Genomic DNA, 18,666 nt, shown 5'->3' with positions numbered 1-18,666 from the left:
TTGTTTGAATTTACTTTGAAAAGCAAAATACCTTGAAAAATGCAATTTTTCCATAGTGTTGAATCACATTTCATGTCTGACTTTTTGAGAAACTTCAGTATCTTATTAAATATTAAAATTTATTCCTAGTTATTTAAGAAGTTGCTAATTTTTTTAAAACAGATCTATATAGATATTTTTGCAGTTTTTTATTATTTTTTGTTCTTAATTTATTTTTTAGTCAAACGCATGCTGTTTGAGCGTGGTTTGGAAGTGAAAGAACTGGATGTTTTCATAGTGAAAACTTGCACTCTGCAACTTCCTAAGAGACTTGCTGGAAATAATACTTAGGGCTCAGATAGAGGTGATAATGATTGTATTTTGGCTTGTTTTCACACAGTTGCTTACCATAAAAAAGTTAACATTTTCTGCAGTCAGTTTCTCCTGTTACAGTGCTGTTTTCTGTTACTCAGAATTTCACAGACTTCAAGTATTTTGAGCTGCAATCATGCAGTCCTGCAAGCTCCATTCAGCTGTCACTGCTGTTGTTCCTGTTTGGTCAGGTTTTAATTCAACCACATTTTTCTTTCTCAGCCAGGTTTTAGGTCAACGCCGGTTTCCTTCATGGGTGGAATCTCTGTGCCTGACTGCAGCTGTGCTTCTTTAAGAGCAAATCAGAAATATGCTTTGGCACTGTTGGTTTAGTGTTCTGCTGAAATAACTTGGTGCTGTGTTATCAGGACTCCATGCTTTTGCTGCTCCTGCGGAAAGCCCTGACAGTGCCCACTAAGAAACTTAGTGCCTGCGTGCTATGGACAGCATCAGAGAGGCCAGCAGAAGGGCCATGCACACTCTGTCCCCCATCTCTCAGGACTGAAGAACAGGAGAGGGTGTTGGGCATCATTTCCTGCAGCCACACAAGCCACAAGGAGAGGGCCCTGTCCTGTCCCCAGGGGGTCACTGCTGCAAAGGACCCATTTCTTCTTAGAACGGGGGTTCTGAGAGCCAGCGCATTTCAAGCGAGTAGCTGGGAGTGAGAAGGTGGGAAGAAAAGAACAAAGCATGAGGACGGAAGGTAACCAGCTTTCAGTGGGAAACCGGAGACTTGAGGGCAGAAAGGGTCTTGGGATGGGACTGAGCTTGGTGTGTGATTGGTCCATGCTGCTGCTGATGCAGGTGGCAGGGTTACCAGCTGCACTATTGCTTACCTCAGAGGATAACGCACCTCTCTTCCTGTCCATTTACTCATCTGACAGATCTGAAACAGATCACAGAACTGCTTTTTTTGGCTGTTGTTTATTTTTTTTCTTGAAAAGCACAATAACCTCCCCGGGGATGAGAAGAATGAGCAGTGGAGGGCAGCAGCCACTTAACCCCTACCAGCTGGGTTCCTTCAGCTGGCTGCTGCTGCTTTAGCTCAGGGAAAGGACTCCTGAGAAGTAACACCTGCTTCCACCTCTGTGCACACTCACTTGAAAGCACAGCTCTCATAATAGTAAGTACTATTTTTACCAGGGCTCTCAGAGCTGATGAAGCACAGCACTGTGGAAGTGTCACAGCTGGATGATCTGAGCAGGGCTTTGCAGCCTGCCGGGTATGTGAATGAATTTCACTGGAGAAGCAGGAGGAAGGTGTTGCTTCTGTAACTGTGGAGTAATATGAAGCACTGCATTAGAGACTGCAGCAGGAAACAGAAGGGACACATTTGTCCAGGAATCAACCATAAGCTGAGCTGCACATGTTTTCCCACAGTTGAGAGGAAGGGGAAAGTTTGGGATTCCTTTTTTTCACTTGACCCTCAATTTCAAGTATAGATAAAGTTTTGAGAATGGCAAATAAATAAGTAAATGTGCATATTCCTTAAAGGAAGAATATCTATGTTAGTTCCTGCTCAGGTAGATACAGTTGTGTTGTGGGAATCCCAGTATCTGCAGCAGCTGCTCTTTGCTCCAGCTGTTGAGCTGACTGCTGAAATTTCTTAAGGAAAGGAAAAAAAATATTTATTGCAAGTGGAGCTAGGAATTAAAGGGGAAGCTTCTGCTGTTCAGTCCATTTCATGTATAACAGCATCCAGCTAGGTTGGTTAGCACAAAAAGTCACAGCTGAAAAATGATTTGCATTTCATTTCTCTGTAGTTATTTTAGCTATACAAAAATAGGTTGGTAATGGTCAAACATTTTTCACATATGCACACACATGCATTACCATACAGAAAAGGGAACACAGTGCTTGCAGGTAGCATTTCCCCCACTACCAACCAGCATACACCGGCTCTCTGTGCTCCATCACTCCATACGTTGTGTGCCGCTCTGATCCTCGTGGTAGCAACAGGGACTTCAAAGATTTTGTGCTATATTCTTGCCTTCTTCTCAGAATTAGTACAAAGATTATAAGAATTGCACCTGTAAGGAATGTAAACAATGATAGCTAATTTTCAAAGAGGAAGGTAAAGCATCAAGTGTTTGTTCTAGTGCTTTCTGACTGCTGCATTATCTTCTGGTTAATCTAGAAGGAATTTTTTACAATAAGAGTGGTGAGGCATTGGCACAGGTTGTCCAGAGGTGGTGGTGCCACATCCCTAGAGGCACCCAAGGTCAGGCTGGACAGCACCCGATGGAGCTGTATGTGTCCCTGTTCATTGCATTGGACCAGATGACCTTTAAAGGTCCCTTCCAACTCAATTCTATGATTCTTAACAAAGTGTTTTGTTCTCCTTTGGCTTGAGCGCAGAAAATACTAACTGGCTAACTGTAACAACTCAGCTTTGGCATTTCAGATTTACCCTGAAAGATGTGGAGAACAGCAGTGGGTTTTAACGAAATAACTCAGTCACTTGCTTTTCTGCTCCTGTTTGCTCTCTGTTCCACAGAGCTCTCATTTCCCACCTGGCATCTTATCAATGCAGACTCATTGCACTTGTCCCACCTCTCTGAAAGGCCATGCTGAGAAATACTTTTGCTCTGTATGGTGCTTATAATGAAGCTCAAGAAGTAACTGACCTAGATCAACTCTGAGTCTAGACTAGGATCAGGACTGTCAGAAAAAATTTCTTTTAGGCTGTGCATAGACATGGAAATAATTGCAAAATATCAAGTACTGTGACATTTCTGTTTGTCTGTTTCTGGCAGAAGCATAATCAGGGAAAATTGATCTAAACAGAAGAGCGTGAATCTGTCACTGTGATGCAATATGTCCAGACAAATGCATCCAAATTTGGATTGCGTGAGCAGACAACCTCACAGCAAACAATTAAGCTGCTACCCAGCCATGAAATGCTGGCTGGTTCCTGTGTGGGCTGCTTCTTTTGCCCCTCTTCTTAGCAAACTTTGCCACCCAGGTCTTCACTGAGGAACATTGTTCTGTGACTCTCAGACTCGTTTATCAGAAACGCTGATTAACTGGCCATTGTTCTGCATGGATGACCCCTTCGTGTGCTTCATTTAAGTCTACTTTTTCTAATTAATACTTGCTTTAGCTGGCATCTTTCCTGGCAGATTTTTGGACCATGGCCTGACACAGCGGAGCCTGGGCACCTGAGGTGGAGGAGCTTCTGCACGGTCCCTGGTTTGTGGTTACATCCCTGGGCATCTCCAGGGACAGGGCCCTGTCTGGTGCCTGTGGCAGCGCTCCAGCACCTGCCCAGCACAGCAGTGCATTTAGTCCTTATTTATGTCTGTGGGCTCCTCAGGTGCTAAGACAGGATTTTGATAAGAACTACTAATGCTGCTTTGTTGTTGGAGAAGCTTTGCTCTCTGTTTGCTGCGAGGATTAAGATCTGATTGATCTCCCCTCTGCCTTCTAACAGCAGTGAGCTGGACTGGAGGATGAACGTTTGGGGGCACAAAACTGTTGAGCTTAAAACAGAAACTCGTGGGCATGTGGCTTTCGTGCCTTAGAATACCAGGAGGAGATGAAAGCCTCCTGTCAGCAGAGCTGTTTGCACAAGTGGCACTTAACCCTGCAGTTCTTTTTATGTGCCTGTGCAGTGATCAGTCTCAGCTTGAACACCCCTATTCCAGCTTGCTCTTCTGCTCTTTTTACAATCCCTAACAGTAAGAGCTGCTCATCATCATAACCTCTGATCCAACTTCCCCACAAACTTGGACCTAAAACTACACAATTCTTACTTTTTCCTTTGTTAGGACTATGAATGCCAATTTGTTGTTTTGGGATTAGTGTTCCTGGTGTAGCTTCCTTGCTGAAGACTCACCCACCTTTCTGCTCCGTTTTAAAGGGATGAGCAACCAAAAAGACTTACTAGAAATCCAAATTTAAGGCAACACAATGTGCACTGTGCGGAGACATAAAGAAAGAAGAGCAATGCTCACCTGCTGAGAAGAGCGCCAGGAGGACAATCACCAGTGGCGTCAGCTGGCAGGAGCTGCCCACCTTGTACAGGAAGACCTCCATGCAGTACTGGGGCGCGGTGCTGCCCACGGGGCAGAAGGCATCAGGAGGGCACTTGATTGGGTTCACATCTGGGCTCTAACCAAGAGGAAAGGTAAATTCCTCAAACAACAGAGAAGGTGGCAGCAGGGTAAGTGTCGCCTCAGTACTACATATATAGCATGTGTGTGCATGTTCCAGTGAGGCACTGGCACAGGTTACCCAGAGAAGTGGTGGAACCTCATCCTTGGAGACACTCAAGGTCAGGCTGGATGGGGCTCCGAGCACCTGATGGAGCTCCAAGCACCTGATGGAGCAGTAGGTGTTCCTGTTCACTGCAGAGGAGTTGGATTAGATGGCCTTTATGGGTCCCTTCCAACTCAAACGATTCTATGATACCTCCTTAAGTTTGGACGTGCTGTGAAACCTGCTTTACAAAGTACCCACTGCCTTGCTGTCTTGGAATAGATATTAGAAATGACAAAATGAGGCAGAGGTAGAACTAGCAGCCAGCCACCTGAAGACCTACAATATCCAAGGACCAATAAATGAACCTGCTGTCATTGAATTCAGGTCTTGTTGTGTTTTAAACACTTCTGTACCTCATTAATGGATACCTCATCCCCTAACCATGCCCTGATGCCAAGGGTGGAACAAAGCCAGCTTCCTGGTGCTCTAATTGCAACCCCACTGCTCTACAAGGGCTCTGTCTGTATTTAAGAAAAGGAAACAAGCTAAGCTAAAATTGGCCTTAATTAAAAGTGTATTAGCTGTACTCGTTAATCCCAGCTGCCAAAGCAGCCAGAGCAGACTCACGGGGCAATAGTGGTTCTCTGGGCACAGGTCACAGCTCTCCTGGCCCCGCTGCAGTTGGTATTCCCCTGGCTTGCAGGGCTTGCAGGTGTCATCACCCAGACCTTTGAACATACCTAAATAGCAAAAGAGCACATTAGCATCTGGTACTGGACCCAGGGGCCTTTGCAATTGCATATGGATGAGTCTGCTTTCAAAGCCACAAGGAGAAAATGCATGAAATACTTCATGTGCATGACAAAAACTGAGCCTGAACTTTGGCAGTAGCTGGCTGGTAAAGGGGCAAGAAGGAAAGAATAAAAGCATAAGGAAGGAATCTGGCCAACACCTGGTTTCAAATCTGAAAACAGAGCGGGAGTATGGTGGGAGCTGGGTTAGTGCTGAGCTGGCAGCTTTAAAGCAGAGGGAAGTGGAGCCAGAGGTCAGCAGTGTTTCAGCCCCTCTAATTCCAGGTTCAAGCACCTTTCCCAGCTGTTTGGAGCTTGCTGAGTGCAGTATAACACAAGGCTGTTTCCTAAGCTTTGTGAGAATGACAGGTCAGGGAAGTCATGGTCTCAAAGACATTAATGCTGGTTTGCATGAAATACATCCAACTGCGTTGCTCCAGTGCAGGTCAGCAGTACTCACGCTGGAGGAGGGCTTGGCACAACATGTCCTGCCACACTGGGACAGCCACCAGCACTTTTCCATTGCTTAGGCATCAATGGTTTGCTCAGCTGCTGTCAGCTGGGCCATTCATGGTGGTAGGGAGCAACGTCCTCTGGGTTAAAGGACCAAATTCTGGGGAGAAATCCCTGCATTCTGGTGGTGAGATCACACACTGTCATCACTCTAAACCATGCAGCGCACTGAGGTTGCTCAGTGCCCACGATCACAACCTGTCACACGACCCACCTGCCCGGCACAGCACACACCCCTCAGCAGCCTCACGTGGAGCCTCATGCCCAGCAGGACAGGCCAGACACAGCGTGCAGTTGGTGGTGCTGGGAGGGAGAACAGTGAGACAGCACCATGAGCCCAGCACTGAGACAACCCAACCCAACCCACCCCACCACCTGCTTCTTTATGCACACACAGCCTAAGGCTTAACGCTCCACTGTCTACCAATTTTTACCATATTGTAGGCATTTGCGGTGTCTATCTGCAGTGCAGTTTCTCCCATATGTCTAATTAGGGTTGGGAATGTGATGGCATTTCTATCCTTTCCTTGGTCTCTTATTTGCATGAAACTTGTAGGAACTCGATCTCCCAGCCAGGGCCGTTCCCCAGCACATTTGCCTGGAACTGCTCAGTAGGTGCTGAGAAGAGCAACAGCCATATGGCTGTGAAAGCCACAGAACTGCTTTTATAGCAATTAAACTGAACTTTGGCTGCAAAGTTCACCTCTCCCAGGTGCCCTCTTCCTCCACCAGGGGACAGCTGAGTAAAAGTGCCTCCATCTCCACCAGTCCCCAGCCAAGCTGAAGTGGGGGTTGGGATAGGACTGACCCCAAAGCACACAAGCCAACAGTTGTCCTTCACTTTGCTGCAGCACTGCCAGCAGAATCCTCCTCCTTTCGTAGAATCTTATCCAAATCTCAGCACCACCATCCCTAAAGCCTGCAGAGCCCTCTGGCCACTGCTGGTGCTCAGTGGCTGCTACCAGATGTGCCACCCACCGCAGCTAAGGTCACACGAGGATTTCTTACTTGCAGAACGATCCAGGCGGGCAAGGCAGACAAAAAGCTGCATTTTGCTGTGAGCTAAAATAACCTGGAGGAAAAAGGAGAAAGTTCTCAGGATCTTTCCTCTGCCATCCCTGTCCCCATGTTGTTAGTTGTTCCTGTTCTGCAGGCAAACAAATGGGCTCGCACTCCCCGCAGTGTGGGCAGGAGGCATAAAAACATGTGCCACGAGCTACAGCTGAGCAGGAGGGAAGCAAAACCCCCTCCCTCACCTCGCAAGAGAAAAACAGCTTATTAACTTTCATAATTGCCTGATCTAGGGGCCGTGCTCATAGACTTCTCTGTGGTCTAATGTAAAAAACCTCGGAATTAAGGCAGAGAGGTGCCACACACTGTCACCCATGACAGCCTCCAACTGCTGCTTATTTACGTTTTTCCTCCCAAACGTAGCAAATGATAGCCAAGATTTGGGTGTGAGACGAGCAGTTTTGTGCACAGATTTTCAAAGGACAATTGTGCATGTGTAAAGAGCTCTTAATTGGCATCCAGAGTAGCAGTTGCATTGCATGTGCTATTTAGTATTGCCTATGGTATTAGCTTGCTGCAAACAGGAGCGTGACTGTATGTGAGACCTGTTCTTTCATTTTTAATAAGAACATCCATAACTGTGGGAAGAGATATGCTGTTCTATTTTTGGCCTGTACAGAATAACCTGTTTACTCATCGGTGCTTGTAAGTAACCCAGTAATTGTATCTGGCTGTGGCTAAAAGCCTGTGCAGTGTGTGATGGGAGTGCATGGGGTTGCATACAAACAGCCCTACCTTTCTGGCACGCGCTGCAGGCTGTGGCCCCCAACTCGTTGGCATAGTGGCCAGGTGGGCAGGGTGAGCACACGGTGCTGTTGGTAGTGCTGGGGGAATCAAGCAGAGGTTAGCAAAGTTTTATCTTACTGAGGCTTCTCTGTGCTCGAGACAGTGGAGCACAGCTCTGTTTCACTAGCAAGTCTGGAAATAGGGAGCAGGCTGCCCAGAGGGATGTGGAATCTCCTTCTCTGGAGATATGCAAGATCCTCCTGGACACTTTCCTGCTCAATCTATTGTAGGGAACCTGATTTAGCAGAGGATTGGGCTAGATGATCTCCAGAGTTCCCATCTGACCTCTACAGTTCTGTGATTCTATGGAAAGGGAACTGAGCCACAGCACTGCGGTGAGGGAGTCCTGAACTGAAATAATAGGGACTGTGGGAATAGGGATGTGCCATGTCAGGCCTCTGGGAGGAGAGGGAGGACATCAAGGAAGGCAGTGGAGGAGGAAATCTGGTGCATTCATCACCAATAGAGCCAAATCCCCAACCAAAAGCATGTGGGTTTAAAAATCGTTAGCAGCCAGCCTTTGGAGGAAAACAAAGACACGCTCTTTATTCCTTTGGAAACCCCGGGACTGAGCAAGATTTGTGGAGGGAAAAAATTAAGAACGGGAATAGAAGCAAACACTTAGCTTAAAACAAACGAACACAAGATTACATCAGCCACAGAGCTGCTCACAGCCCAGGGACTCTGGGTTCTCCAAATATCAGAGAAATGTGAAGCGCTGCTGATGGAGCCCTGGGCAGCTGCTATGGCTCCTCTCCGTTGCCTCTCTCTTCCTTCCAGCTGCCCCCAGCTCCATGTCACACTCTCCATTGTCCCAGCAGAAGCATTTCAGGATAAATCCTGATTTGGTCATGGCTGGGTTTGATGGGGCCCTGGACAGCCTGATCTGGTGGGGGCCAACCAGCCCACGGCACGGGGTTGGAACTGGGTGGGCTTTGAGGCTCCCACCAACCTCAGCCATTCTGTGATTCCATGATCTTTTCAAAGGTGTGGCACTGAAGCCTGGCCTGCAGGCCACCCATGCCCTGAGGCACTGAAGGCACAAGCTGGGTTAGACCAAGGCTGGCACCCATCCCGGCGTAGGGACAGGCCTCAGGCATGGCTGACCTCAAGGATTTGAGGCACCTGGAGGCTCCAAGAGCTGATGGGCTCCAGTGGGGAAGCATTGTGAGAGAGAACACAATCACATCCAGACACAGTAGAGGCCGTCACCTACTTTGTGTAACGTCCCTTTGGACACGGCAGGCACTGCTGCTGTCCCCTCGCAGGCTGGTAGTGCCCCACCGGGCAAGGAGCACAGGCACCAGGGTCCAAGCATGAGCCCTCTGTGCAGCACGAGCAGCTCCAGGTGTCTGAATAGAGACAGAGAGAGCAGTATCAGCACTACGAGGCTTAACTTCAACCCCTCATCCATCCCCTTGGCTTGTCTACAGATCATAGCAACAGGCACAGGTGTTTGGATCCAGCTCCCCCAGAAAGACAGTTTTTGGGGGGTAGAAAATAACATTTAGGCTAGTGATGCTGCTTGTGCCATTAGATGGGAGAACAGCTGTAAGGCAATCTATGGTCCCAATTCTATCAACATGGACTTCTGGTAATTACCAAGACTGCTCTTTCCTCTTCCAATTTGAGGAGAGAGGAGGGTTTTCCTTCTTTCCCACCACCACACAACGGTTAAAATAAACACACTCCTTTGATTTCTGATAAATTTACATCTGTGGGAAGCAGAAAACCCCGAAGCAGAGAATCTGCCTTAAGCAGAAACAGCCTTCCTTTGCACATAGGCAATGCAGCATTCCCACCAGACATGAGCTCTGGCAGTCTGTGCTCTACAAAACAAATCTGAACTGCACAAAACAATTGTGTGAGACTTGCAGTGGTGGCACACAGCAGATCCACACCCCCCATCCATGCAGAAACCAGTCCTTGGCGCTGCAGGAGCAAAGCATGAGCAAGAGGAGAAGGTCTCACTAGGGCACATCCTGTACACAGCGAGGTGAAAATTACCTCCTGTCCTCTGCAGAGTTACCCTAGAGCATCCACCACAAGCCGGTCTTGCCTCCCTTGGTCACTCCCTTTGCCACCTAGCATAGGAGAGCTTGGGTGAGCCCTGACTCTTACCATTGCTGGGAATGGTCCCTGGGGAGCAAGGAGTACATGCTGTCACATTCACTCTGCTGCAGTTTGAGGGCTCAGTGGTGCTGAGGGGCGGGACTACTGATAGGACCCCAGGAGATGAAGTTACATCTGGAGGGGTGGCCCAGGCACTGCTGGATGTGGCCATTAATGCTGTGGGTGCATGAGGGGTGGTTGCAGTCCCAGAGATGAGCGCGGTGATGCGTGGGGTCGTGGGCAGAGCTGGAGTGGGAGGGTTCGTGCTTGAGACAGCAGATGGCACAACTGTAGGGATGGTGAGGTTTGTCACTGTTCCAGCTGAGAGCATCCCAGCAGCAGATGGGGATGTGGGGGCCGAGGTCACAGTGGCAATAGAAGATATTGAGGTTGGTGGAACAGGGACTTGGGTGGTAGCTGCACTCAGAAGTAGCGAGGTTGATGCAACAGGGGCCTGAGTGGTGGTTGTTTGGCCTAAAGCAATACCTAAGGAAAAAAAAACCATAATGGTCAAGTTATTGTTCTTCCCTTAGTGAAGACTTACCATTAGGTTACCTTTGTGTCCTCATTTGGTGTGCAGAAATTATCTTTGCTACGTTCCACTACAGAGCAGTGCGGAAAAACTGGCAGCATCTGAGCATCATAGAATCATAGAATCACCAAGATTGAAAAGACCTTCAAGATCAACCAAGTCCAACTGTCCACCTATCACCAGTATTTCCCCACTAAACCATGTCCCTCAGTACAACACCTAAATATTTCGTGGACACCTCCAAGGATGGCGACTCCACCACCTGCTGCCTGTTCCAGTGCCTGACTACTCTTTTGAAGAATTTTTTCCTAATGTCCAACTTGAATCTCCCTTAGCACAGCTTGAGGTCATTCCCTCCAGACCTATTGCTAGTTACGCAGGAGAAGAGGCCAACACCCACCTCGCCACAATTTCCTTCCAGGTAGTTGTAGAGAGTGATAAGGTCTCCCTAAGCCTTCTTCAGATTAAACTGTTCCAGTTCTCTCAGCTGCTCCTCATAAGGCCTGTGCTCCAGAACCCTCACAGCTTCGTTGCCTTTCTCTGAACACACTCCAGGGCTTCACTGTCTTTCTTGCAGTGAGGGCCCAAAACTGAACACAGAACTTGAAGTGCAGCCTCATCAGAACTAAGTACAGGGGGTGATCTCCTCCCTGCTTCTGCTGGCAGCACTATTTCTGATACGAGCCAATATGCCATTGGCTTTCTTGGCCACCTGGGCACACTGCTGGCTTATATTCAACTGACCATCAATGAACACCCTCAGGTCCTTTCCTTCCACACAGTCTTCCAGCCACCCTGCCCCAAGCCTGTAGCGTTGTCTGGGGTTGTTGTGGCCAAAGTGCAGGATCTGGCACTTGATCTTGTCAAACTTCACCCCTTTTGGCCTCAGCCCAGTGATCCAGTCTGTTCATTTCTCTCCAAAGGGCCTTCCTACCCCAGGCAGATCAGCATTTTCTCCCAACTTGGCATCACCTGCTAACTTACTGAGGCTGCACTCAATCCCCTCAACCAGGTCATGAATGAAGATATTAAATTGGACAGGCCCCAGTACCAACCTCCAGGGAGCATCACATGTGATCAGTCCCCAACTGGATTTAACTCCATTCAGCACCACCCCCTGGGCACAGCCATCCAACCAGTCCTTTACCCATCCAAGAGTGTACCTGCCCAAGCCATGGGCTGCCACTTTCACCAGGAGAAAACTGTGGGAGTCGGTGTCTCACGTGCAGCATCACCTGCACACGAGAGCCCTGTCAAACACATGCATTAGAATCATAAAATCATTTAGGCTGGAAAAAAACATTAAGCTGATCCCAGAGCTGAGAGGTCTGACTCTCCAAGATAAAGGATTGTGAGAATTGCTTAAAACACTTGTTTTTGCTGGTGGTGCTCAGCTTACCCTGAGATCCCTCAATCTGATTTAAGATGCTTGTCAAGTAGCTGCCTGTTTCATCCCTTCTTGGTTAAAGGGATCAAGGAAGAAAAGTCACGGGTTTAGGATTTTTATTTAAGCTGCTCTGGATGCATCCAGTAACCCAAAGGGAACCTGCCTGTGGGCAGACTAGCTTTGATTCCCAAATCCTTCCCCTGTAAGAGCAGGAGTGCTTCACAGCCAAGGAGCTGTAATCTTCAGAGAACTGCGGGATATTACTGCAGTGCAGGTTGTTTTGCTGTGAAATGTAATAGACTGAAATGGTGTCTGCTGATGAAAGTAATCTCAGAAGCACATGACCACAGGGAATGGACTTTTCTCGGTCTCAGGATGGAGGAAAAGCCTGTAAAACTAAATGCAACAAGTAGCAAGCAAACAAAGCAAACCAAACCCAGCTCACTCCTGCCACCACAGCATGCACACCACTCTGGATCAGGAATTCAAGGCAGGGATTTCCTCCACAGAATAACCTCACCTTCTGAAAACACACAGCCTCATATGGCATCAACATGCTGCTATGGCTGCTAAGCGCTTTCTTCCTCTCACATGCCTTATTACGGCGAGCTGCTAACACATGTAAGCAACTCAGGGCGCACCTCTCTTCCATTCTTTTCAATAACACCTGTTAGGTACTGAAGTCAGAGGTTTGCAGATCATGTCCAGCTCCTCTCTTGGGGATAGCTGGAAAAAAAAACACCTAGTAGTTCTGAAAGTAAAAGATTTTCTGAATTGCCAATAGTATCAAGTATTACAGTAATGCATCAAAGTTAGCAGGAAATAGAGCTGCTTCTGGAGCTCATCACATGAGGACTGTTAAATCAGTGTTACTTCAGGATTGACTTGGGCCCCAACATCATTCCTCCAATAATGCCATGTTCCCACTCTTCCAGCCAGTGCAGGCCCCTGAGCCTGCCAGAATCCAGCAGCTGCTGCAGGGAAACCAAAGGACTATTTCAAGGGGTTGCTTTAGGAGGTGATGGAGACAGAAGAGCACAGCTAACACCCAACAGTGATGTTCAGATGAGGAACAATGGGAGCAGGATGATGATGTGGTGCTCAGAGACTGTCAGACAGGCACTGGGTAGCTGGGGATGCATGGGTCACTGCAAAGATCTTCCCAAAGCGACCTCCTTTGATTTCTTCTTCCTGAGCCTTTGATTTCTCACTCTTTGAGCTACATCCACCCACACAATGCTGGATATCTCTGGTGTCAGGGCTCAGCACCACCCCAGCATAAGCAACAACATGCCAATGAAGTTGGCTGGTAACACCAGCTGCATTTCTACAGCAAAATCAGGACAGTGAATGAAAGAGTCCTTACAAATCTGTGATCACATGGAAACAGACTGCTCGGAGGGCTCCCTTCTATGCGTATACTGACCGCTTTGTACTCAAGAGTGTAGAAAACCCAGTCTTTCTGAAACTCCTGGGACAGGCAGCAGATGAGTCATTGCCCACATCTTGCTGTTTTCTCTAAAAAGAGAAACACTGAATTTAACAGTGGGGGTTTTGTTTCATGTTTGTTTGCCCAAGGTAAATATCTTAGAGACCAGGAGACATCAGCACTCATCCTACACAGAGAGAGTGGCTCCTGTGCCTCGGCCATGCTTTGACCCAGCACCGTGATGCACTATTCCCCTTGTCCAACTCAGCAGCCTTAACTCAGTCTGCTTTACAATGAGTCAGACATGAGGATGTCATGGTAAGAAGCAGACCTGAACCTTTGTAACGTACAGGACATGCAGCCCTGCTGACCTGTGAAGCACATGACACTGACTGAGAACTCAAAAAAAGTGTAAGTAGAATGACAGCTCCTTTGCTTCTCTTCCCCACGTCAGTCTGCTATCAGTTCTTGAAGGAACTAATACTTCAAGCAAAACAAAATATAAACGAGTCAATAGTTGTCTGTATAAAGAAGATCTTTGGTGAAATTCCACATGCGAATAACCTGCTTCTGAATTTCCCCAAACTCCACGAATGTGCCAGTCTACAGGTTGTGCCTCATCACATGCTTTGGCTGTCCCAGACACACAGATACAACAAGACTCCCAGGTAAATGAATCATAAAGTTTGGAAAAGACCTTTAAGACTATATGGCCCATCCCCACTAACCATGTCCCTCAGTGCCAACCTCTGAGTTTCCTGAATGCCTCCAGGGACGGTGACTCCACCACCTCCCTGGACATTTTAAGATGAGAAGTTATGGCCTAAGAATTGCTCTGAGAAGTTTTCACAGTATGGGGACCTCAGGGTCCGTCTGACCCTGCCCTGCCCCAGCAGGGCCACCACCAGCAGAGTGCCCAGGCCCACGACCAGGCAGCTACTGAAATCCCCAATGAGATCCCACAGCGTCTCTGGCCCCTGTGCCAGCACTCCAGCACTACCCAGTGCAGTGCTGCCTCATGGGCAGGGGGAAAGGAACCGAGGAGCTCTGTTCCAGCTGGTGACCATGGGCCCTGCAAGTCCCCAACCTACTGAGTGCCTCAGGGCTGCAGGAGCAGGGACATAAGTACAGAAATATTTAGGCACTTTTACATGTGCTCCTAGGATAACCCAGTTACCAGAACACCCCCAAGAAAGGGAAAGTTTCTTCTTTTGGGTTTCAGATAAGGCCACAGCACTCAGTTTGCAGAGTGAAGAAGAAACTTACTTCCTTTTCTTTAAAAAACACCTGGTGGAGCTGCAGGCGTCCCTGTTCATCGTAGGCACTTGGACTAGCTGGCCTTTAACAATCCAACTCAAAAACTGTATGATTCTGTGACTGTTAGGCTGCTCAGCCCACTTCCAGCGCTGCACATCCTTAAGGTGCTGTTCCCAGCACTCCCCCCTGCCCACCCCACACTCTCAGAGGCCAGTGGTTTCACCAGCACACACCGTGTCACCATGCCCCACACTCAGCCCCACAAAGCAAAGCAGCACTGGGAGGGCTCACCTGTCAGACATGCCGTGGTCAAGCTCCAGAGCAGAGGAGGCGGCCAGGTGCTCATTTTCCCTGAGCACTAACAGCTTGCAAAAGGGCCGGGGCAGCAGCTGATCTCCCTCACTGAGCTGCTTATCCCGCACCGCTTCTGTGCTCAATGTCGTCACCTGACTGCGATCATGCGGCTGGGCCGGATCAGCCTCCCCCCCAAAAGAGGGGGTGTTTGTGCACAGAGGGTGCAGCAGGTCTCAATGAGGCCTCCTCGAGGTGCAGCGCAAGCTAAGCCTGGGGCAGAAGAGCAAACCTTGCTCACTTCCCATGCAAAAACTCATGCATGAGGAGCAAGGCGCTAAGGAAAGAGGAACAGGCAGAACTGGGCTGGGCTGCAGGCCAGGCCCCATGATCTCCTCAGGGGGAAGGATTGCACTTGTAGATACCCAGGGTTTCCTGCAGCAAGAACTACTCAGGAAGAACTGCAGCTCAAAGAAGTTCCCATTTTAACTGAGATAATCATAGCATGGTTTGGGTTGTAAGGGACCTTAAAGCCCATCCAGCACCACCCCCTTCTGTGGGCTGGGTGCCCCTCACCAGATCAGGCTGCCCAGGCCTCACCACCCTCTGAGTGAAGAATTTCTTCCTAACATTTAACCTCAATCTCCCCTCTTTAGGTTAAAGCCATTCCCCTTTGTCCTATCACTATCAGTCAGTGTAAAAAGTCAGTCCCCCTCCTGCCTGTAAGCTTCCTTCAGGTACTGGAAGGCCACAATGAGATCTCCCTGCAGCCTTCTCTTCTCCATGTTGAACAAGCCCAGCTCCCTCAACCTCTCCCTCTAGGAAAGGTGCTCCAGCCCTCTGAGCACCTTTCATGGCACTCCTCTGGACCTGCTCCAGCTGCTCTGCATTCTTCCTGTGCTGGATATGCAGACAAGCCCTACCACAACCCAAATCGCAGCTCTGTTGAGCTCAGCCTGTTCTGAAACCACTGAACTCCAGCTGGAGGTCTCCAGAATGGCAGACAGGGAGCTATGCATTACACACAGCACCCTGCCAGCATCACAGCCCTTCTCAAGCCCCTTCCCAGTTGATGGACCTGAACCAAATACGAGCACCCTTGGCAGCCACCCTCCAAGTTGCATTTGGTTTCTGTCGATGGTTCACTCAGCCCAGAGCAGAGCAGCTGAGGGGAGGCCTCAGGGAGCTGCAGAGCAGCGCTGAGCTCTGCTCTGTATGACAGCGACAGGGCCCGAGGGAATGGCATGGAGCTGTGTCAGGGGAGGGGCAGCTGGGGGTTGGGAAAGGGTCTGCACCAGAGGGCGGTGGGCATGGAACAGGCTGCCCAGGGCAGTGGGCACAGCCCTGAGCTGCTGGAGCTCAAGGAGTGTTTGGACACTGCTCTCAGACATGTGGGAATTCAGAACCCCCCTTGCAGGTGCCCAGAGGAGGGCCAAGACAATTGTAGGTAGGTAGAACAGAGAAAAGCAAGGCAGAGCTGCCAGCACTCCCAAAGGCATGAACACCACTGCCGTGCTCCGAACAAATAGCTGTACCAGTACAAATGGCCACATGATGGCACCACAGCTTTGAAAAGCGAAAGACACATCAATATTCTTCAGTGTCAATACTAAAATCACCAAAGTAACAGTGATGTTTTATAACAGCACCAGCAGGAGCCTTCATAGTAAGTGTTGTGTAAATGGAAGGGCAAAACCCCCAACAGGGGAGCTGAAGTAATAGAAGTAACATGTTCTTACGGTTACTCTGAAGCAAACACTTAAAAAATAAAAATAAAAATGTGAGGCATTATCTTTTGCATTTAGAGGGAATTAAAAACAGTAAAAATGGCCAAAGGGAAGTCAGATTCTCCAGCAGTAACTTCCAGGGCGATTCTCACAACCTGCCTCCTTCATGAAATACCTACTCATACTGTACCAGGAAGCAGTAAGCATATTTTAATAGCAAGTACTATTTAAAAACCATGCTCCGGAACCAGCTGGGAGAACCTTCTCTGGTCTGGAACCATCTGGTTCTGAAAATAAGATCATCTCTTCTGCTCACTCACCAGTTTTGTTTCATGCCTTATTTTTCCTTTCCTGCTGACAGGAGAACACGTTCATGAACACCTGAGAGCAAGAAAGCTTGGAGAAAAATGAATTCTGGGTTCTATCTAAAGGTATCAGCTTTAGGACAGTATCTGACTAGGTAGTCCGGGTCTTAAAAAGGTCAGTGTTTGGTCAGCCGTGAAACCTGGTATTAGAACAGAATCCTAAGCATGTAATAAAAGCTCTGTTTGCCTGAGCCAGCTATGCTGTCCAAAATGTCTAGTGACAGAGATCACTAAAAATAGATGAGCCCAATTCTGAATAGGCCATTCTCAGGAAGACAAGGCAGCCTGGCACATCCTTATTCATGCAAAATGTATTAGTGAGTCACTCACATGGACGCCAAGAATCTTTCACAGAACAAATGCTCTATGACATAAGTGAAATGTGCATCCCAATCCACTCTCAAATCTTTGTCGCAAGTGTTTTAACAGAGCAGTTGACCTGGAACAGAATTTGCTTGCCGGCTATTTGATAAGGTCGATCTGACAGAAAAAAAAACTTCAGACTATGCCTGGCACCACACAAGTGCAGGCAAGCATAACAGAACCATGTCACAAGGCTCCAACATAAGAAAGCTGGGATGAGGCCAGCCACACGTCTGTATCGCTCAGCATCAAGAAGTCAGCCTTCATGTTTATCACAGAATAAACCAGACTGCAGTCTGTGAACATAAAGACAAAAACAAACCACAGAAGTCTTCCACAGCACTCCAGGACTGAGAGAAGCGGCCGTTGTTGTAACTCAGCCGCAGGAGGCAGACAGCAAACAAGGCTTATTCCACACTTCATGCCACGTGGGCCAACCACGCACTGTGTACCTTCCTCGATCCACCAGGCCTAGGCTGTGGTTTGAGCACTGAAGAATATGCACATCCACACATTGCAGAGGCTTATCGCCCAGGGGTAGCCAGCTTTTGTTGAATCAGCCCAGAAAGCAGAAGCAGGTATTTTGCTAACACCTCCTCCTCACAACTATCCTAACCACCAAAACTAGTGCATGTCAGCATTGCTTCTGAAGATGTATTGCAAAGCTGACATTTCCATGTGATACATTTAGAATGGATGCACGTAATGTAACTATTAAAAAAACTGTTTGCTTCCATAGAAAATCTAAATTTTTATTATACATACTGTATTACACTGAAAATACGTACCCAAAGACAGAATATTTTGAATTTACAACTGTACAAAAAAAAAAAAAACAATAGAAAACATACAGACTATGCAATAGATGTAACATTTCACAAAATGACATTTTTTGTTAAAGGCACCAGATTCCCAGAGGGCTCTGGCTTAACATTTTTTAGTCTTTTCCAGTCAGATTACACTATGAGAATGTGATTCACTCTTAAACTGTATGATGTCAAAGTTTCAAGCTTCTATCTAGACAACAGTTTGCACTTAGACATCATTTAGTGATATTACCAATTTCACACAGAGGTATTGAGCAACCACCAAAAGTTCCCCCCCCATTGCATCCAGCATCCTATGGCATTTAACTGAAAGATAAACCAGCAAAGCTACCAGTGGAAAATGAAGTTAACCCACAGAACACACTGGCCCAACACAAGAGTGTTAACCACACAAAGTCTCAATAGCATCATATGGAGAGAACTACAGAGCACTAGAGCAGGAAAAAGGAGGAGGAAGGAATCTGTAATCGGTACTCTTGCTCAACATCCTTGGGCTCACCTTCATTAAATTCATTTCACTTTCAAGTCCTCACTCATGAAGAAAATGGAGCCTGAAGAAACCCAGAACTTTGTAGGGCAAGTTCTTAAGAAGCCTGGGTATGTGTGTATGTGTTCTTTCCATCCCCCACCTAACAAACTTGGACAGGACAGGTTAAAAAAA

The 18,666-nt window shown here is 47.9% G+C and overlaps 1 protein-coding gene across 2 annotated transcripts; it reads right to left on the bottom strand.

The window, feature by feature from the left end:
• Positions 1-166: 166 nt before the first annotated feature.
• Positions 167-15,130, bottom strand: LOC104910853 (uncharacterized protein PB18E9.04c-like). Of its 2 annotated transcripts, XM_010710447.3 has the most exons (11): positions 14,724-15,130; positions 9,837-10,313; positions 8,932-9,067; positions 7,665-7,753; positions 6,867-6,930; positions 6,073-6,161; positions 5,182-5,294; positions 4,308-4,464; positions 2,238-2,381; positions 1,188-1,237; positions 170-1,006 (listed from the first exon to the last, which is right to left on the bottom strand). In XM_010710447.3, the coding sequence occupies exons 1-10, from the start codon at positions 14,776-14,778 to the stop codon at positions 1,221-1,223; spliced, it is 1,341 nt and encodes a 446-aa protein (XP_010708749.1). In that variant the 5' UTR covers positions 14,779-15,130; the 3' UTR covers positions 170-1,006; positions 1,188-1,220. The 2 variants fall into 2 exon arrangements, with proteins under 2 accessions (XP_010708747.1, XP_010708749.1); XM_010710445.3 differs by having other exon boundaries at positions 167-1,237.
• Between the last annotated feature and the right edge of the window lie 3,536 nt (positions 15,131-18,666).

This window comes from Meleagris gallopavo, chromosome 4 (assembly GCF_000146605.3).
Source record: "Meleagris gallopavo isolate NT-WF06-2002-E0010 breed Aviagen turkey brand Nicholas breeding stock chromosome 4, Turkey_5.1, whole genome shotgun sequence".
In the NCBI taxonomy this organism is placed as follows: Eukaryota; Metazoa; Chordata; class Aves; order Galliformes; family Phasianidae; genus Meleagris; species Meleagris gallopavo.
This window is presented reverse-complemented; position numbering and strand designations above follow the sequence as displayed.